The 23,196-nt window shown below is 34.3% G+C and overlaps 1 protein-coding gene across 1 annotated transcript; it reads left to right on the top strand.

The window, feature by feature from the left end:
* Positions 1 to 1,984: 1,984 nt before the first annotated feature.
* LOC139872425 (uncharacterized) lies at positions 1,985 to 4,157 on the top strand. Its single transcript, XM_071860299.1, has one exon. It carries the CDS (start codon positions 2,204 to 2,206, stop codon positions 3,977 to 3,979), a length of 1,776 nt encoding a protein of 591 aa, XP_071716400.1. The 5' UTR covers positions 1,985 to 2,203; the 3' UTR covers positions 3,980 to 4,157.
* Positions 4,158 to 23,196: the final 19,039 nt, after the last annotated feature.

Raw genomic sequence — 23,196 nt, 5'->3', positions numbered from 1 at the left:
CATGCTAATTGAGTTACAAGTTCGTATGAGGTATTTGGTGAATGTGATTGCAAATAGATGAGTTATATATATGTATGTGTAATTATTGCATTCACTAAGCTTTGCTTACCCTCTCGTTGTTTACCTTTTTATAGGTTCAGTTGTGGACAAGGGTGAGGGCATCATCTTGGATTAAAGATCCCGTCGTTGTTAGAGAACGCTTTTGGGATATTTAGCTTTTGGAGTTTGACCGAGACTTGGGTAGTTTAATCCCAAACACCATGCTCGTAGTGTAGTTTGGTACTTAAACTTTTTGATGGTCGAAACTCATATTTTGTATTAAACTCGCAAAACGGCCGATGTGGGCCCCGCTTCGTAAAACTCATTTTATTAATGGAATGTGTTAGTTTTACATATTTGAATATGTTGTTAAAAGCGTTTTGTCTAATTATGTAGGGAGGTGGCCAATCTTTTTCGCATTTCAAGACTTTTGGGACAGACCAGAATGGCGAGCCGCGCGGCCTCCTGGCGCGCCGCGCCATTTGCTGATCAAACACATTTTTTTTTTTGATATTTTCCGCGGGTTCGTTTGTGTTTTGGTTTGGGTCGTTACAAAAAGCCAACGGAACCGTGTGCACTTATTACATGAAATAAACCACAACAATTAAACCACCGTTAACATCAAATTAAATGGAGCCGTAACAGAAATTCTACGGTTAAATGGCACAATTAATAATATATCATTGAAGCACAACGATTTAGGTTATAGCTACAAATCGTAACAACAATGAAGTGTTACCTCAAAAACTGCGAAACTTCAGCTGAAACCATAAGAACATCTCACCGGACAAATCAAAGGGCCATGGTGCTCGTGACAGAAAACCGAAAACCCTAATAAGGGGACGATGATGGATGGAAATTGACAGAGGAAGGAGAGGAAAAAAATCGCTTAAAGGTTCCAAGAAAAAGAGATGGTCAAAATATGGGAGGCGGAGCGGTTGCCGGCGATGGAGATGGTTGCCGGCGATGGAGATGGTTAGTCATCGCCGTTAAGTTGAGCGGTGATGACTGATCGCCTGAAGGTTCCAGAGGGAAAAAGGAACGGATGAAATATGGGAGGTGAGGGAGGTAGGTGAGATTTTTATAGTGTGGTGTAAAATGTCGAAAATAACCCTGTTGTTACTGTTGTTGAACAGTAAAACGGATTTGCTGAATTGTTACTGTTGTTGAACAGTAAAACGGATTTGCTCAATTGTATTTATTAGTATTAACTAGAAAAAATTTGACCGCGCGTTGCTGCGTTTGTATTCGGCGCGCGGTCGAATTTGAATATACCTTGTTTGGTACCTAATATATCTAATAGGTTGGGTTGTTTGTTGGACGTGTATGTATATGTATGTAATTTAGCCCGAAATATTTAATTTTTTTAACGATATCCGTTTCGCGTATAGTTAGTCACGTTGTGTTCGTAAAATTAATTCGAGTTGAAAGGTGGTCTCGGAAAAATTTAACTCGCACTGAGCGTGAATATAGGGCCCGTTATTTAGTGTTTTTTTAACGATGTCCGTTTCGCATATAGTTAGTCCCGTTGGGTTCGTGAGATTTTTTCGAGTTGAACGGTGGCCTTGGAAAAATTTAACTCGCACCGAGTAAGAAGATGGGGCCCGTTATAAATTTGGGTGCAATAAGTTTTTTTAATTTTAATAAAATTATATATTTACATTTTTTACCCCTGAAAAAGTGTAAAGTTGAGGGGGCGATGTGTAAAGTGTGCGAAAGTTGGGGGTTCAAACGCAAAACGACATCAGTTAAAACTGAAACGACCAAAAAAACCCATGACATTTAGTATCTTTATAGTGTAAACGCAAACGCAAACGCAAAATGACATCGCGTTATAACTGAAACTACCAAGAAACCCATGACATTTAGTTTGTAGGGGTAATAATATGGAAGCTAAAAAATACTCCGTAAAACTTAAATATTTTGTTTAACCTCACAGAACTTACGTTATCGCCCATATGCAGGGACCGGTTGATAAACCCTAGTGGGTTACATTATCTAATATTTCGAAGCAGATTGGAATGGAGGCTTAAATCTTCACAAATTGAGTGTTATTTACACAATCAATCACACTTCTTCTGGCAGGTTAATCTCTTAAAAAGTTTGTTATACATTTTTCTTCAAGTTCGGAATCATTAAGTATTATTGTAGTTTGTTTAAATTAATGTCAATCATGTACTGTAATTTCACAAAGTTTCAAGCTTTGCCTATCGCCATTAAAACGTCAGCACAACCACCAAAATGCCTTTTACAATTCTACAAAAACCCTAAAACCCCCAAATTTTTATCCATTGAAAAACCCCTGTGTTGTTCTAGGGTTAGGAAATTTAGAACTAGCTCAGTTGGGTACTCTCAGTTAAGAGGATATACTGCACAAGGTGATTGCTTTTCAAATGGGGTTCATTTTAAATCTAGAAATTTTTCGACTTCTTATGCTCGGAAAGCGGTTGAAGGTAGTGATTATGGAAAACCCCTTCCTTGGTTAGCTAAAAATAAAGATAATACGTTTGAAAGATCGGGTGACACGAGGCGGTCGTCTTGGGGAGAATCGGCTGAAAAGTTCACAAAAGATGGTAGGGAAAAGATCAGGAGAAAAGATTTTAAACAAAGAAATGGGAATTCGGAAGATGCGTCAGATGCAAGAAAGGTTTTTCGATCTTCTTGGGAGGTATCTGCTGAAAAGTTTGTGAAAAGTGGTGAAAGAGGTAGAAGATTTGATGAACGTAATGATTATAGGGAAAGAAGGAATGTGTCTGGAGAAGAACCGGTTACAAGGAAAGTTAATCGATCTTCTTGGGAGGAATCGACTAAAAAGTTTGTGAGAAATGGTAATGATGAAAAGGGTAGGAGATTTGATGAACGAAATGATTATAGTAAAAGGGAGGTTTCGGAAGATGATTCAGATTTAGAAAATGAAGAAGATGATAATCCAAAGTGGTATAAGGTTCAAGAACGGTTCGATAAGTTTGACAAGGTTGTTGACGTGGGACGAAATGGTAACGAGTTTCGCAAGTGGAATAGGCAAGATAATTTTGGTAAGAAGGTATGGAAAGAAGCGACTGAATCTAGTGTGCCGAGAATGGTTGGTGAAAGTGTTTATGGAATCGGTCCTGTTTTGGCTGCATTATCAGCAAACCGAAGAGAATTTTATGCATTGTATGTTCGTGAAGGGATTGATTTAAGTGGAAATAATAGAAAGAAAAAGGATAAAAAAGGGTTTGAGAAAGTGTTGAAAGTTGCTGAAAAGATAGGGTTACCAATAAAGGAAATATCGAAACATGATCTTAATATGATTGTCGATAGTCGGCCTCATCAGGGTCTGGTTCTCGACGCTTCACCTTTAGAAATGGTGAGTATACGTGAATTAGATCGTGTTGTGAGTGGTGAAAACGAAGGGTCTCCTCTTTGGTTGGCGTTGGATGAAGTTATGGATCCTCAAAACTTGGGTGCTATAATTAGGTCGGCTTACTTTTTTGGTGCATCAGGGGTTGTACTTTGTGCAAAGAATTCTGCACCACTTAGCGGTGTTGTAAGTAAAGCAAGTGCAGGTTCGCTTGAGTTGACTGAGCTTCGTTGTTGCAAGAATATGATGCAGTTTTTGATCTCGTCAGCTGAAAATGGTTGGAGGGTTCTTGGTGGTTCGGTTTCTTCACGAGCCGTGGGTCTAAATGAGGTGACCACGAGTGAGCCGACAATTCTGGTTTTGGGGAGTGAGGGGACCGGTTTGAGAGTATTGGTCGAGAGGTCGTGTACTCAGCTGGTGAAAATTCCTGGGAATATTCCAGTGCATGTGAGCGCAGGGTTAGAAGATGTGGAGACTGAGGAGTTTCAGTCTTTTCTTGCTGTTGAGAGTTTAAATGTTAGTGTTGCAGCTGGTGTGATGTTGCATCACTTGGTTAGAACTAACAACAGTAAGACTACACTTGATGTTGAGGGTTAGTTTAGTTTTTTTTTTTCTTGTTTTATTTTAATTTCTTATATGCTCTTTATATGTAATGGATACAGCTTCGTAGAGAGTACAATTGACATCAGTTTGATTTTAAGATGTTGATTAGTTACTTTGTGTATTTCTTTTTTGTTAGCGACATGTACCAGAGATTCTCATATAGTCATATATACCAAACAATTACTAATAAATATATATATGATAATGATGATTTTGGCTACATAAACAGATGTTACCATTAATCCCATAAATACTCTTGAGCATATTTGTAACTTAGTACGATAAATTGCGAGGGCTTCATAAATACTCTTAAAGTCACGAATTGTTTCTCAATTCGGTTCCAAAAATCGGACCTGTTGTTGTCTTTCACAGCCGACTTCCACATAAATCATGGCCAAGATCTCGTAGTGATACATGGTCGTGGTCGTGGCCAACGCCCGCCCGCCACTATGCCACTGCTGATGCTAAACTCCACTCCTCTTGACACTGTTGATGTCTTCACTTTGACCGGCCTCCATAAACGGATATTACCTTTTATAGGTCTCTTGTTGGTGCTCTCCAATACCTGACCATTACGTTGGTGCTCTCCAATACCTGACCATTACGCGCCCAGACATTTTCTATGCGGTGAATCAAGTAAGCCAATTTATACAAGCTCTTACCAATGATCATTTTCAAGTCGTCAGCGAATTCTTCGCGATGTCAAAGGCACACTTACTTATGGCTTAACATTTACTCATTCACTAAAACTATCCATTCTTGGTTACTCTAATGCCAACTGGGCACACTGCATTGAAACCTGGAGATCTACCTATGGCTACTCCATCTTTCATGGAGATCTACCCATGACAGAACACTTCGTTGATAAGTCAAATAAGGGTATTCTTGGAGAACAAATTAGGGTTATATAATGTTTAGATATATTTTGCATATTTGTTGTATTTCAGTATATCTCTAATTCCTTGTAATTCCTAAAAGGTGTGGATTATTCAAGTATACAAGTGACAATCAAAACTGGTATCCCCGAATCTGTTTGCTTATGGTCAGTGATCAAATTCTCTATAACATGTCAAATTGATACAGGTACTATTTGTGTGGGGGTTAGGTCGACTCAACAATTTTAGTATTTTTTTTTTTTTTTAACAAATTACAATATTGGATTTATTATTTCGACATATCTATTTATAGGGTTCTATGCATTCAAGAATGCTTTTGATGAATAGCCACTTGTTTGACTAATTTGACTCATTTCCTCTTAAGGATTTATATTTTACATGTTAGAGATAAAACCCATCCCAAATCGAACAATTCACAAGTAAAAGTGTCAGAATTGCCACCTAACTATACACATGCACCAGCTCAGTTACGAAAATATAAATTTTTTAAAAAAAATTTGATTTCTTGATTTATGTGGAGGTCCAAGCAAGTGAAGTTATATGCAGATGAACAAAGGCACTACATCAGAATTCAATAGCATAAAACTTTATAATTTGCACAAAGAAATATACCCACTACACAACGTTTAATCCTATTAACAAAAACACATAACTAGGTTTCAATATGCACAAACTCAAAATACGTTTCAGTATACATCATAATGCTTTTGGTCTATTCTTTGCCACCATCATCAGCATGACTCGGGTCTTTTGTTTAGCCACCAAAACTACTACTAGCTGAGGTATTTTGCACCATCACCGGCACTAAAACTAGCACCACTTATTCAATAGATTCCTCTTCGCTGCTGCTCGAGAGGAGATACGAAGGAATATAGGTCTCCTGTTCACATTGGAACCACTCCTTAGCAGGTGGCCTTTCGTATTGTTGTTGGGCTGACATTTAAGGGATTTTCATTAAATAAATAAATAAATTCATACACCCCCTCGTCCCATATCTATTTTCCTCATATAAAAAAAAAATACACAGTTTAAGAAAAAATGACTGACACATGTGTACTTTTTTATTTACTTTTTAATTTTACCTATTACTTTTGACCTACAGAGTATTTTTTGTCTTACACGTATAAAATAACGAGACAAAAGAACTTAACACATTATTCTTTTCCAGGGATAATTAATTTAGGTCATCTCAAAAAAGAATACTGAACAATAGAATTGAAACATAGTAGTAACTAATACTAATATTAATATTAATATTAATAATTAATAATTAATATTAATAATTAATAATTAATAATAAATATAAGAATAAGATAAAATATCAAGAATGGTCTATGTAGGTTGTATCAAAAATCACTGATGGTCCCTGAACTTTTTTTTTGGTCAAGGATGGTCCCATGTGATTTGCATTTGAATCAATGATTGTCCCCGTGATTTGCATTTTGGATCACCGATGGTCCTTGTGGTTTGCATTTTTTTCGTCATTTATAGTTTTGTTTGGATTATTTTCAGATTGATTTCTGATACAAACCACAGTTAATAATAACTCTGTGTGTTTCCCTTTTCAGAAGTATATATAATCAATTTGAAAAAAATCCAAACCAAACCATATTGGTTCGGATTACTTATTCACTTTTATCCTCCAATTTGCTTTTTTGTAAATTTTTTAAAACAAACCGAATTATATAGCGGTTAACTAAATAATATTGTAAATACATAGTAGCTTTAGAGTAGTGGTCCACGACTTAGACCCTCTTTAACGCGCCCGACATAGGTCATCGGTGCCACCAACACGCCACCAGCACGCCATTAACGCGGCGTGTTGGTGGGTTTTGAGTCCGGCGTGTTGGAACCAGGCACGGAGAAGGTGAAGGCGTGCCTGGATGATTTCGTCGACGTGTAATGTTTTGGTTGGTCGGTAACTTGAACGTATAGTTTATTTGCAATAGATATATATTTTGTTTGAGTATATATGTAAACATCTACATACTGACGAACATATACATTCCAACATATATATTTGAACATATACGTTCCAACATATATATTCATCAAACACAATACTTTCATACCATAAATTCGAACAAAGTTTACATTGATGTGCATTACGGGGGTAGAGCTGAGTATGACTAGAAGTCATACATTGACTATAAAAAAATCTTTTGAAGATGTCGACATTTCTGACTTTGATTGGTCAAAGTTGAAACAGTTCCTCGAAAAGAAACACCATACGTATTTACAGAAATTGTGTATTTCGACGAAGAGAAGCAAGTGTTGATGTTTCTGTTTACGGGTGAGCAATGAGATGCGCAAAAAGAGCGAGCCAAGACATGACCTTGACGAATTGAGTTGTATCTTGTAAACATGGGCCAATCAACTTATAATTGGCTGCCATCCGATTCGAGTTCTCTCGAGTCAGGCTACGAGCCAAGACTCATTTGACGGAAGAAATTAAATTTGTTTTATGTACTCGTTTTTATATTAATTTATTTTTCATTTTTAGAAATTAAGTTGTAATTTGAAATAAAGTAATTTAGGACTTTTATTTATTTGTTATAATTTTCTATTTTTAGAACTTTTTATTAAATGTAAAGGTATTATTAATTTTATTTTAGGTTAGTTTATTAAATTAATTTGTTTTATAATTACAAAATAATGATATAACTAATCAAATAAAATTAAAATTAAAATCAAGAAAAATGAAAAAGAAACAAAAATACCTCACCCTACTCATCAACACGCCACTCAACATGTCATCCATTATTTACCAGTTTATCAGCACGCACATCAAACACCACACCCTCACCCATCGACACGCCAACACACCCATCAGGGTTAGAGATGTCTTATATGCTTAATACGTGGGTGGAGATTCGAATCTTGCCCTCTCATTTTATTCTACTTCACTCCTTCACCCTCTTAGCCCATTTGATTTTCATTTTAAGCTCACACATTCTTTTATTTTTTAAATTTTCGTTTAATAGTTTTCTTAAAAATTCTTTTTTATAACTTTTATATATTTTTCTTTAAATACAATTATATTTATCTCACACATTTTATTAACCATTAATAAAAGTGTTATAATTATGTGAGTTTTAATTAGTTTAATTATTACAATTAAATTATCTCTATTTTGTCCGCTGAAATGAATTATTGACTATCTGATTATGTTAGTTTCATTATCGTTAAAATGTTTTAATTGAAAACATATAGTTATGTAAAAAAAATTATCGCACACAACAGTGCACGTTGACCCATTTCTTGTTTAGTTCAAGTATGAATGGTCCAACCATTCACATGTAAAATTGTAAACAAATATGGTATCCGTATGATTTTTCATTTTCAATTTTAGAGTTTTCACTACAAAACTAATGACATCCAAGTTGTATGTGAATATAACCTGTTTTCTTTTGTTTTGATTCAAATATATATACGAGTAAATTGACACACCACCTTTGAATGTCGGCCCGCCACGAAAGGATTGAAAAGGTTGGTAAAACATGGTTGGTAAGAGTCATAAAACAGACACCAAAGGTGGCACTTGTGACAAAGCCTTGGCGGGTAGAGATCGTTGGGCAACACAATTGCTGAATGAAGATTCGCACTCCCTGTACTTATTCTCTTCATTTTGATTAAAGTTTTTATGATCCCTTCTTGGCAGCCACAAATTTGATCTTCGTCAAGTCTCAATTATTCTTTCCATTCAGTGGTCCCACATTTATACGGACATTACACCCGGATTTCCACTCTCCGATTCTAGCATATATATTTAAATTGCCTGATCATGATGATACTTAAAAAAAGAAGGGTGGTGATATTTCTCCTCAAATTTTTGATAAATCCACTTTATTTATGCAACTCATTTTTGTACAGTACACGTTGATAATGCATAGGTGTGAGTGCATTTATCAAAAATTAAAGTGGAAATATTGTTATCTTAAAAAAGAATGTAAGTAGTATTGTTCAATTTATTATATTTTAACTATTTTTTTAGTTTGGCAAAGTTCTCCCTTCAGTGACCCTCATATTTATCTCCTTCATAGTTAAAATGTTTAAGTGCTCTCTGTATTTGAATCTCATCTCCCTATTTTGAAGATAGATCAGAATCAAAATACTTTATCCTCCTTCATCACCAATTTCCTCAGGTCTATATGAGAATACTTTGTTCTCCACAATCACCAATTGCCATATTGTAATATGTTTTCTGTAAAAATTAAATTTCATATTAATCTCATAATTCACCAGTTTATGAACATAAATTAAAGAAATATTATTAAGGTAAATAAACTTATACAAGATGATCTGTAGTATAATCTTAGGTAAATCATTTTATCAAGTAGCACATGATAAATGTTTTTATTCACTTTATCCAACACAAAAATAGATGCAACTAGATAGATTTCTTTAACTCATTTCATCAAATATCTTATAGACGTAAAAAGGAAGTAACATGAAATAAAAGAAATGAATGCTCACTGATTCGCTCCATTGCAATTTGATCCTTGAATAGTCAGTATTTGTGTTTTTGCGGAAAGAAATTGTTAATGTATGTAATGTATTCAATTATCTCTCTTTCTTGATAATCAGACATGCAAGGTGGAAGTAAATCTTAGATGAATGGTTTAAGGGATGAATGGTTTGTTGTATTAGGGAGTTCATTATATAGTTTAACTTAGACCTGAATGGATCGGGTTTTGGTTTACTGATGGGTATGGCTACTGTTTACCCAACCTACTGGTTAGCCGAAGTTGCAAATGGTAAAACTAACACTAACATTTTAATTAAAATTGGTTTCTAAAAGGTTTAGTTTATAATATTTGTAGTAAAAACAATTTCTATCTTAATAATAATAATAATAATAATAATAATAATAATAATAATAATAATAATAATAATAATAATAATAATAATAATAATAATAATAATAATAATAATAATGTTGAAACTAACATTTTGATCATCAATTTTGAAAATTCAATAATTTCTCCAGACATTTTCTGAGATTGATGTGTTATATATATATATATATATATATATATATATATATATATATATATATATATATATATATATATATATATATATATATATATATATAGTGGTAGGATCAAGAGGGAAGTAACCATTCGGGGGGAAGCGGGGGGAAGCAAAAACTTTTTTTTTTTCGTTTTTTGAAAAAACTTTGTTCACGAACATTATAGATGAGATGAAAATATGAACATTTAGTAGAGACACTTTGTGATAAATGTTTTTATTTTGACGGGAAAATGCTCGAAGAAGTAATGTATAACAATTATCGTGTTTTTCGAGCGTATTTTGAGGTTTTAGCTATTGGTGTTTAGATATTAGGGTTTAGATATTAGGGTTTATAGGGTTTAGATATTAGGGTTTAGAAATTTAGGGTTTAGGGTTTAGATTTAGGATTTAGATTGAGTTTTTAACACGAACGGTTTAGAGTTTAGGGTTTAGGGTTTAGCGTTTGGTGTTTTGGGTTTATGGAATAAACCCAAAACACCAAACCCTAAACCTTAAACTCTAAATCGGGCTAAATTTTACTTCACAAAACATGAAAAAAAAACGTTCATATTCTTCACGAACAATATTATCTTGAATGTTATTTTTGTCGATCGTTTTTCCGCCTAAATAATAACATTCATCACGAAGTGTCTCTTCTAAATGTTCATATTTTCGTGTGATCTTGATGCCGGAAAAAAAAAATTTCAAAAAAAACGAAAAAAAATAAAAAATTTTGCTTCCCCCCGATTGGTTATTTCCCCATTGATCCTGCCCCTATATATATATATATATATATATATATATATATATATATATATATATATATATATATATATATATATATATATATATATACAAATTACTTACTCTATCACAATTTAATAGTTCAGTATTTGTTGCAGATTGTCTCAAATTAATAGTTTACTTTTATAAATTTAAATAATGAAAGTTAAAGTTATTTTATACTCTTATTTATATATAAACAAAAGTATATATAAAAGGTAAAAAAATAAAATAGTAAAATAAGAAAATTACACAATTATAATAACAATGATATTTATATTTATATAATGACATATTTTTTGTGAAGTGACTATTAAATTGAGATGGGAAGTAGTAGAGTAATATATTTATACACAGTGGCGGAGTTGAGATTTAAAGATGATGGGGACTCAGTGTCACGAACTTCTTTCGATTAACTCATTGCTCGACACTAGTCTCTATTAAGTCAACTTTAGTCGGACCTTCCAATGATTTAAGTAACCAATAGAGAACAAGGGATAAAAAGGAAAATATCTATATTTATTAAGAGAACTTTACAAGGGAGAATAAAAGAACTTTGAGATGTGTTAGATCATATGAGTTCACCCCCTATTTATACTACTTTTACTACATAATGGATGACTCGGATTAAACTAAATGAATGACTAAGATCAAAGTATCAAAAATTGCAAAAATGTACATAATTTTATATATGTCCATCGAATTTTCACATCATTCAAAAGATGAACTAATGAGAGAGTCTTAGAAAGCTTCCATGAAATTCTTTGGCCTTTCTTGATTTTGAGTAGATATTTCATAATTGTGCTACAAGCTTAATAAGTTGAACCACAAATCTAGTGGATTGTCACATTAGTCAACAATTAGATAATTAACATAAAAACTATATCTATAAATTGAAACAAAATATTATATTGAAAAAAAAGAAGTTAACAATCATAACCGTTTTAAATAAAGTAAATGTATGAGCCAAAACAATAAGTAAATTTTCTCAAATGTAATCAATAACGAACTAGTTATTTTTTATTTTTTTATGGCGAAAATACATATTATATTATATATATAAAGAAAAAGATCTGATGATCTAGTGGCTTTACATGTGATATAGATTTCACAATCTGTTTGAAATAAACATGAGTTCTACATGAACTGAAATTGACAACATATGACAATAGGAAGAATTGAATTGAAACCAAAGATCCCTAAAGCACCAAACACATAACCTACTTCATCCGTGACGTAACTACCAACCAGAAAACCAAACCTATAAAACATCCACGCCCGAACCAAAGTCAACAAAGTGAACATCGCGCCACACACCACAATCAACCGCACCACCCTTAACACTGTGAACCTGCCACAAAACCGCCGTCGGGCAACCCAAGAACACCCGCCTCGAGACCGCAATCAGAAAACTAGGAAGAACCCGCGTTAGCTAGCAAATCCAAAAAATGTCAAATGGTCCCTTAGAAACCCTAGTCAGTCAAAACCCTACTTACGGATAATCGAGAAACAACCGAAAGAAACACCCCAGAAAACCAATTTTTTGGCGCTTAGCAATCAAAAGAACCGCTAAGGCGGCAACAACGTCGAACCTTTCCGAACCGAATCCGACGACGAGGAAGATGGAACGAGCAGAGTCGGTAACACGCATAAAAAAAAGGCTGGATAGACACCAACAGGACCATGGGAGGCAAAGGAAGGTTGTGGAAGAAACAAAACTAAAATTCGATAAAAACCACATCTCACCAAACAGAGGAAAGATGCGAGACTTACCAACTATCTAAAGATGAGGAAAAGCCGCCATTTTCATAAAACAAACATGAATAACCAAGAAGACCACCGCAACCTGAAAAATAGCCAAAGTAAGGAGAAACTTACCAAAAAACCGACAAACCACGAAACGAACCACAGAACGCAAAAATCGGTCGTCATCTGTAGTCGATTCTGAAACTCGCCTGAAAGAAACTCATGTGACAAAGTGTCACGACCCTACTTTTTCCGTTATCTTTTACCGTTTGTATTTAACGTCCGTTAATTGATATTCGTCCCACGTCATTTTTATGACTTATATTATTATTTTAGTAATAATATATTAATTATTATATGTTATATGAATATTTTTATTCGTATTTTAAATTGTCGTTTCTACATGTCATGGATTTCTATCCGGCAAATCATTTCGGTTTTCAAATCAACGGTTAGACTTTTGAGATTTTTGAATCCAAATTATTTTATATATGATATTTTTATATCATATGAGTATATAAAGTATTTCTATATTTTATTTTTCGCGTGTGAGTGTTTCCTCCGTAATTTTAATCACGTAGCGGTATTTTCTCGAATCGGACTACGTTTGGACTTTTGGGCCAAACACAAAAATCAAGGAATTAAATTTGGATGGTGTGGGCCATTCCTAAGGCCTAGTTCAGCCGACCCATCACCAATACCCATTCCATTTTAATTTTGCCACTTACACCTCACTTTTTGGCTCATTTGATCATTTTACACTTTGCAAACCCTAACAAATCTCCTCTCCTCTTCTCCCCTCCCTTATGGATGAAATTTTCATCCTCCCTACTCACAAAAATTGTCCACCACTCATTCATACCCAATTCTTCATTATTTTGCAAGATTAGTGACACAATCGGATTCTCCATTTCATGATCTCTAAGATCCTTCTTCTTGTTTCTCGATTTGGGTCGGAGTTGTGATCATTCTTGATCACTTTACCATTTGCTGTTCGCATTTCTATATTATTACTTCATTTACGTTAAGGTGAGTTATAGTCCCATTTTTCTATTTTATATCTTTTGGGATGAGAATACATGCATTTTAGTTTTTTATATTGGACACAAGTGGAAGTTGGTTTAAGTTATTCATTGTGAGTTGAACGAAAATATTCCCTAGCCTGGTAACTGTAATCACTGGTTTCTACTGGTGAACGCGAATCCTATGGATAGATCTATCGGGTTTTACAACCCCATTTCGTGCTAGTCGCGCTAGCAATTTTTGAAGACGGAATGTATTAGTACTTCGTAATTATTTGAAGATACACCTGTTCAGTGTATATTGTGTTTGGTAAGGGTGGAATTGGTTAAGTGGTTACCAGGTGGCTCACGGGTTAATGGAATAATGTTTTATATGTTTTCGAGCATATAATTTTTGTGGTCCAAAATAAGGCTTTATGTTTTCGAACATAAATTTTTACAGTTTAAATTAAATATTGTTTGTAATTTTAAACCTATAATTCACTCAACATTTTTGTTGACAGTTACTCACATGTTTTATTCTCAGGTTCATGATTGATTGCTTCCGCTGTGCTTAGAGAGTCTGCATATTTATGATGGTATCTTTTGTTAAACATTAACTTGCATTCTATTTTGATACATTAAATTGTGGGTGTTTGTTGACTTTGTTTTGGTCAACTTTTGATTAAGCATTTATGTATGATTTTTCTAAACTTACATATTTTGATAGGTTTCCTTTATAGGAAATCATTTTTAAATAAAGAATGCAAGGTTATTTATTAAATTCATTTAGAGTTATGATCAAGCTGTGGGACCAAGATAATGATGGTCGTCAAGTGTACTTTGATGGGTTGTTAAAGTTGGTATCAGAGCCTTGGTTGTAGGGAATTAGGCTGCATTGATGTCGTTACCCGAGTCAATAGGATGCATTAGTGAGTCTAGTCTACAGCCCGACCTATAGCGTATTATTATATGTGATTATTTGTATCCTATAAGTAGGTATATGGTTACCATACATACATCTCTTCTATCTTCTGATTTCGGAAGGAACTCCCATTCTAATTAAATATATTCTCCAACTCTTATGAGAGTTTATCTTTTATAAGAACACCTCGGTTAGTGACACCGAGGGATGTCATTCTTGACTTCTGGAATTCTCGACATTTCTATGTCATCTATTATGGTTATGTATAACATTTTAGTTATATTACGCGAGATGTAATTCTTGACTTCTAGGGCTCGGTATTTCAATGTTAGCTATTATGTTTAGGTATATAACATTCTTGTTATATTACGTGCCTTTGTGCCGTTGTGCCTTTGTGCTTTGGGTTGCGAACCGAAAACGTCATTCTTGACATTTAACGATTCTTGATACTTCAAAGAAATTTCTATGTCATCGTTACTCCTATTCATTACTTTTGATGTTTTTGTCTCTTGTGCTATCCTTAGCAAATTGTTTAAGAAATTGTTTTAGATAAATTATGTGGAAATTCGGGGTTGATCGCGTGTCCTGACCTCATGTAGTGCTATTGGAATGGAACTATGAATTAGTATAATATAATAACGTCAGGCCAACGTGATTATATTACGGTAATTCATATAAAAATTCCAATATCGTGATATGAGGACTAGAAAGTGATTCAAAGAAAACTTTTATACTACTCATTCAGAAATTCCAATATTTTTACATGAGGAATGAAAATACTCATTATCTTATTTGTAGATATACGAAGAACTCGTTTTAACCAAACTATCCATCTCGTGCTTATGAGTGAATTTACATTCTCTCATATACCATAAAAGTTGTGAGGCGAGGAGCTGTGGAATTTTACATTCATTCTTGTTAACGGCATACCTCTTATTCCTTGATAATCATCATCACTTGTTGAATCTGGGTTCACCCCATTACACTATTTTTAGTTAAATGTTAGTTCGATACTCACCACCATATCCTTGCTGGGAGGCACGGTACATATTCTTATGTGACTGGTAGTGACACCCCCGAAATTTCCTAAAGCGTGCATCTTGTTATCTATTATTATGCTTTTAGCGTAGATTCTCATATGATTTCCATGACCACATTTGGAAATTCAACGGAGATAATCGACAGTCACTTGTAGGGATTTTAGTTGAACCTTCAAGCGTCGAACTTATAAACATCTTGAAAGGACCCGTTCATATACATTATAAACGATTCATAATAGTTGATTACATCGCGAGGTATTTGACCTCTATATGATACATTTTACAAACATTGCATTCGTTTTCAAAAGACAAACTTTCTTTACATTGAAAGTTGATGGCATGCATACCATTTCATAATACATCCAACTATAATTCACTTAATAATAATCTTGATGAACTCAACGACACGAATGCAACGACTTTCGAAATATGCCATGAATGTGAAATGTCCCGTTCATATTGATTATAAACGTTCCATATTAATTGATTTCGTCGTGAGGTTTTGACCTCTATATGAGACGTTTTTCAAAGACTGCATTCATTTTTAAAATAACCATAACCTTTATTTTATCGATAAAGGTTTAAAAAGCATTACGTAGATTATCAAATAATGATAATCTAAAATATACCGTTTACACACGACCATTACATAATGGTTTACAATAAGAATATATTACATCAAAAATAAGTTTCTTGAATGCAGTTTTTACACAATATCATACAAGTATGGACTCTAAATCTTGTCCTTATTTTAGTATGCAACAGCGAAAGCTCTTAATAATCACCTGAGAATAAACACGCTTAAAACGTCAACAAAAATGTTGGTGAGTTATAGGTTTAACCTATATATTATCAAATCATAATAATAGACCACAAGATTTCATATTTCAATATACATCCCATACATAGAGATAAAATTCATTCATATGGTGAACATCTGGCAACCGACATTAACAAGATGCATATAAGAATATCCCCTATCATTCCGGGACATCCATCGAACATGATAAAATAACATCGAAGTACTAAAGCATCCGCTACAACGGATGGGGTTTGTTGGGCCCAATAGATCTATCTTTAGGATTCGCGTCAATTAGTAGACTGGTTTACTAATTCTTAGGTTACCAAGTAAAATGGGTATATTCGGCTTCGATCGTTCAACCATATAAAGTAGTTTCATGTACTTGTGTCTATTTTGTAAAACATTTATAAAGCTGCATGTATTCTCATCCCAAAAATATTAGATTTTAAAAGTGGGACTATAACTCACTTTCACAGATTTTTACTTCGTCGGGAAGTAAGACTTGGCCACTGGTCGATTCACGAACCTATAAAAAATATGTACATATATATCAAATTATATTCAAAATATATTTACAACATATTTTTATTACGTTATAATGATTTTAAGTTTATTAAGTCAGCTGTCCTCGTTAGTAACCTACAACTAGTTATCCACAGTTAGATGTACAGAAATAAATTGATATATTATCTTGAATCAATCCACGACCCAGTGTATACATGTCTCAGGCTAGATCACAACTCAAAGCATATATATTTTTGGAATCAACCTCAACCCTGTATAGCTAACTCCAACATTACTGCATATAGAGTGTCTATGGTTGTTCCAAATAATATATATACATGGGTCGATATGATATGTCAAAACAGTTGCATACGTGTCTATGGTATCCCAAGATTACATAATATATTAGAATACATGTATAATACAATATAAGTTAGCTAGGATATGATTTGTATAGAATTGTTACAATATTTCCTGTAGCTACAACAATAAAAAAATATCCAATCTTGTTTTACCCATAACTTCTTCGTTTTAAATCCGTTTTGAGTGAATCAAATTGCTATGGTTTTATATTGAACTCTATTTTATGAATCCAAACAGAAAAAGTATAGGTTTATAGTCGGAAATATAAGTTACAAGTCGTTTTTGTAAGAGGTAGTCATTTCAGTCGAAAGAACGACGTCCTGATGACCATTTGGAAAACATACTTCCACTTTGAGTTTAACCATGATTTTTGGATATAGTTTCATGTTCATAAGAAAAATTATTTTCCCAGAAGAACAACTTTTAAATTAAAGTTTATCATAGTTTTTAATTATCAAACCCAAAACAGCCCGCGGTGTTACTACGACGACGTATGTCCGATTTTACGGTGTTTTTCGTGTTTCCAGGTTTTAAATCATTAAGTTAGAATATCATATAGATATAGAAAATGTGTTTAGTTGATTTTAAAATTCAAGTTATAAGGATTAACTTTATTTGTGAACAAGTTTAGAATTAACTAAACTATGTTCTAGTGATTACAAGTTTAAATCTTCGAATAAGATAGTTTTATATGTATGAATCGAATGATGTTATGAATATCATTACTACCTTAATTTTAGTAGGTAAACCTACTAGAAATGATAAAATAGATCTAGCTTCAAAGGATCCTTGGATGGCTTGAAAGTTCTTGAAGCAGAATCATGACACGAAAACAAGTTCAAGTAAGATTTCCACTCGAAATAAGATTGTTATAGTTATAGAAATTGAATCAAAGTTTGAATATGAGTATTACCTTGTATTAGAAAGATATCTTACTGTAAATAAGAAAGATTTCTTGAGGTTGGATGATCACTTTACAAGATTGGAAGTAAGCTAGCAAACTTGGAAGTATTCTTGATTTTATGAAACTAGAACATATAGAATTTATGAAGAACACTTAGAACTTGAAGATAGAACTTGAGAGAGATCAATTAGATGAAGAAAATTGAATAATGAAAGTGTTTGTAGGTGTTTTTGGTCTTTGGTATATGGATTAGATATAAAGGATGTGTAATTTTGTTTACATGTAAATAAGTCATGAATGATTACTCATATTTTTGTAATTTTATGAGATATTTCATGCTAGTTGCCAAATAATGGTTCCTACATGTGTTAAGTGACTTACATGGGCTACTAAGAGCTGATCATTGGAGTGTATATACCAATAGTACATACATCTAAAAGCTGTGTATTGTACGAGTACGAATACGGGTGCATACGAGTAGAATTGTTGATGAAACTGAACGAGAATGTAATTGTAAGCATTTTTGTTAACTAGAAGTATTTTGATAAGTGTCTTGAAGTCTTTCAAAAGTGTATGAATACATATAATAACACTACATGTATATACATTTTAACTGAGTCGTTAAATCATCGTTAGTCGTTACATGTCAATGTTGTTTTAAAACCTTTAGGTTAACGATCTTGTTAAATGTTGTTAATCCATTGTTTATTATATCTAAAGAGATGTTAAATTATTACATTATCATGATTTTATGATGTATTAATATATCTTAATATGATATATATACATTTAAATGTCGTTACAACGATAATCGTTACATATATGCCTCGTTTCGAAATCCTTAAGTTAGTAGTCTTGTTTTTACATATGTAGTTCATTGTTAATATACTTAATGATATGTTTACTTATCATAATATCATGTTAACTATATATATATATCCATATATATGACATCATATAGTTTTTACAAGTTTTAACGTTCGTGAATCACCGATCAACTTGGGTGGTCAATTGTCTATATGAAACCTATTTCAATTAATCAAGTCTTAAAAAGTTTGATTGATTAACATGTTGGAAACACTTAATCATGTAAATATCAATTTCATTTAATATATATAAACATGGAAAAGTTTGGGTCACTACAGTACCTACCCGTTAAATAAATTTCGTCCCGAAATTTTAAGTAGTTGGAGGTGTTGACGTATCTTCTGGAAATAAGTGCGGGTATTTCTTCTTCATCTGATCTTCTCATTCCCAGGTGAACTCGGGTCCTATACGAGCATTCCATCGAACTTTAACAATTGGTATCTTGTTTTGCTTAAGTCTTTTAACCTCACGATCCATTATTTCGACGAGTTCTTCGACGAATTGAAGTTTTTCGTTGATTTGGATTTTGTCTAATGGAATAGTGAGATCTTCTTTAGCAAAACATTTCTTCAAATTTGAGACGTGAAAAGTGTTATGTACAGCCGCGAGTTGTTGAGGTAACTCAAGTCGGTAAGCTACTGGTCCGACACGATCAATAATCTTGAATGGTCCAATATACCTTGAATTTAATTTCCCTCGTTTATCAAATCGTACAACGCCTTTCCAAGGTACAACCTTAAGCATGACCATCTCTCCAATTTCAAATTCTATATCTTTCCTTTTAATGTAGGCGTAGCTCTTTTGTCGACTTTGGGCGGTTTTCAACAGTTGTTGAATTTGGATGATCTTCTCTGTAGTTTCTTGTATTATCTCCGGACCCGTAATTTGTCTATACCCCACTTCACTCCAACAAATCGAAGACCTGCACTTTCTACCATAAAGTGCTTCAAACGGCGCCATCTCAATACTTGAATGGTAGCTGTTGTTGTAGGAAAATTCTGCTAACGGTAGATGTCGATCCCAACTGTTTCCGAACTCAATAACACATGCTCGTAGCATGTCTTCAAGCGTTTGTATCGTCCTTTCACTCTGCCCATCATTTTGTGGATGACAGGCAGTACTCATGTCTACACGAGTTCCTAATGCTTGCTGTAATGTCTGCAAGAATCTTGAAATAAATCTGCCATCCCTATCAGAGATAATAGAGATTGGTATTCCATGTCTGGAGATGACTTCCTTCAAATACAGTCGTGCTAACTTCTCCATCTTGTCATCTTCTCTTATTGGCAGGAAGTGTGCTGATTTGGTGAGACGATCAACTATTACCCAAATAGTATCAAAACCGCTTACAGTCCTTGGCAATTTAGTGATGAAATCCATGGTAATATTTTCCCATTTCCATTCCGGGATTTCGGGTTGTTGAAGTAGACCTGATGGTTTCTGATGCTCAGCTTTGACCTTAGAACACGTCAAACATTCTCCTACGTATTTAGCAACATCAGCTTTCATACCCGGCCACCAAAAATGTTTCTTGAGATCCTTGTACATCTTCCCCGTTCCAGTATGTATTGAGTATCTGGTTTTATGAGCTTCTCTAAGTTCCATTTCTCTCATATCTCCATATTTTGGTACCCAAATCCTTTCAGCCCTATACCGGGTTCCGTCTTCCCGAATATTAAGATGCTTCTCCGATCCTTTGGGTATTTCATCCTTTAAATTTCCCTCTTTTAAAACTCCTTGTTGCGCCTCCTTTATTTGAGTAGTAAGGTTATTGTGAATCATTATATTTATAGCTTTTACTCGAATGGGTTCTCTGTCCTTTCTGCTCAAAGCGTCGGCTACCACATTCGCCTTCCCCGGGTGGTAACGAATCTTAAAGTCGTAATCATTCAACAATTCAATCCACCTGCGCTGCCTCATGTTCAGTTGTTTCTGATTAAATATATGTTGAAGACTTTTGTGGTCGGTATATATAATACTTTTGACCCCATATAAGTAGTGCCTCCAAGTCTTTAATGCAAAAACAACCGCGCCTATTTCCAAATCATATGTCGTATAATTCTACTCGTGAATCTTCAATTGTCTAGACGCATAAGCAATTACTTTCGTTCGTTGCATTAATACACAACCGAGACCTTGCTTTGAGGCGTCACAATATATCACAAAATCATCATTCCCTTCAGGTAATGACAATATAGGTGCCGTAGTTAACTTTTTCTTTAACAATTGAAACGCTTTCTCTTGTTCATCTTTCCATTCAAATTTCTTCCCTTTATGCGTTAATGCAGTCAAGGGTTTTGCTATTCTGGAAAAGTCTTGGATGAACCTTCTGTAGTAACCAGCTAGTCCTAAAAATTGGCGTATATGCTTTGGAGTTTTCGGGGTTTTCCATTTTTCAACGGTTTCAATCTTTGCTGGATCCACCTGAATACCTTCTTTGTTCACTATGTGACTGAGGAATTGATCTTCTTCTAACCAAAATGCACACTTTGAAAACTTAGCATACAGTTTTTCTTTCCTTAACAACCCTAGCACTTTTCTCAAATGTTCTTCGTGCTCTTGGTCATTCTTTGAGTAAATAAGTATGTGATCGATGAAAACAATGACAAACTTGTCAAGGTATGATCCACACACTCGGTTCATGAGGTCCATGAACACAGCTGGTGTGTTAGTCAACCCAAACGGCATAACCATAAACTCGTAATGACCGTAACGCGTCCTAAAAGCAGTCTTTGGAATATCATCCTCGTTCACCCGCATTTGATGATACCCAGAATGTAAATCAATCTTCAAATAAACCGATGAGCCTTGTAGTTGATCAAATAAGTCATCGATTCTCGGTAGTGGGTAGCGGTTCTTGATGGTAAGTTTGTTCAACTCTCGGTAGTCGATACACAACCTAAATGTACCATCCTTCTTCTTAACAAACAAAACAGGAGCTCCCCACGGTGATGTGCTTGGTCGAATGAAACCACGCTCTAAAAGTTCATGTAACTGACTTTGTAATTCTTTCATTTCGCTGAGTGCGAGTCTGTATTGAGCACGAGCTATTGGTGCAGCTCCTGGTACAAGGTCTATTTGAAATTCAACGGATCGGTGTGGAGGTAGTCCCGGTAATTCTTTCGGAAATACATCGAGAAATTCTTTTGCGACGGGAACATCATTGATGTTCTTTTCTTTTGAATTGACTTTCTCGACGTGTGCTAGCACAACATAGCAACCTTTCCTTATTAGTTTTTGTGCCTTCTGGTTACTAATAAGATTTATCTTCGCGTTGCTCTTTTCTCCGTACACCATTAAGGGTTTTCCTTTTTCTGGTATAATGCGAATTGCATTTTTGTAACAAACGATCTCTGCTTTCACTTCTTTCAACCAGTACATACCGATTATCACATCAAAACTCCCTAACTCTACTGGTATCAAATCAATCTTAAATGTTTCGCTAACCAGTTTAATTTCTCGATTCCGACATATATTATCTGCTGTAATTAATTTACCGTTTGCTAATTCGAGTAAAAATTTATTATCCAAGGGCGTCGATGAACAACTTAGTTTAGCACAAAAATCTCTACTCATATAGCTTCTATCCGCACCCGAATCAAATAAAACATAAGCAGATTTATTGTCAATGAGAAACGTACCCGTAACAAGATCCGGGTCTTCCTGCGCTTCTGCCGTATTAATATTGAAAACTCTTTCACGGCCCTGCCCATTAGTGTTCCCCTGATTCGGCCAATTTCTGCTAAAGTGGCCCGGTTTTCCACATTCAAAACAAACTATGGCAGTGTTATTGGTTCCGACATTATTTGTTCCTTCAGTTCTGTTATGCGTTGGTCCGTAGATTTCGCACTTCTTCGCACTATGACCATTTCTTTTACACCTCTTGCAAAATGTCTTGCAGAACCCCAGGTGATGCTCTTCACATCTTTGGCATGGTTGTTTTTGGTTTTTGTTGCCATTGTTGTTATTGGGATTGATGTTGGGATTGTTATTGTTGTTGTTGTTGTCATTGTTGTTGGGACGGTTATTGTAATTGTTGTTGGGATGTTTGTTGAAGTTGTTGTTGCGATTGATGTTGCGGTTATTGGGATAGTTATTGCGATTGTGGTTGTGATTGTTGTTGTTGTATTGGTGACTCTTGTCATTGGTTTCTTCCCACTTTCTCTTGACTTGTTTCATGTTAGCCTCTTCGGTCACCTGCTCTTTAATCCTTCCTTCGATTTGGTTCACTAATTTGTGAGCCATTCGACTTGCCTTTTTTATGGAGGCGGGCTCGTGTGAACTCACATCTTCTTGAATTCTTTCCGGTAACCCTTTTACAAATGCGTCGATCTTCTCTTCTTCGTCTTCGAACGTTCTGGGAC

Source organism: Rutidosis leptorrhynchoides, chromosome 10, assembly GCF_046630445.1.
Source record: "Rutidosis leptorrhynchoides isolate AG116_Rl617_1_P2 chromosome 10, CSIRO_AGI_Rlap_v1, whole genome shotgun sequence".
Taxonomy (NCBI): domain Eukaryota; kingdom Viridiplantae; phylum Streptophyta; class Magnoliopsida; order Asterales; family Asteraceae; genus Rutidosis; species Rutidosis leptorrhynchoides.
The sequence above is the reverse complement of the archived record's forward strand: the minus strand, read 5'-3'. Positions and strand labels throughout refer to the sequence as shown.

Bases quoted from the DNA above. Each gene is read 5' to 3' on its own strand.
- LOC139872425 (XM_071860299.1), top strand. From the start codon at position 2,204: ATGTCAATCATGTACTGTAATTTCACAAAGTTTCAAGCTTTGCCTATC.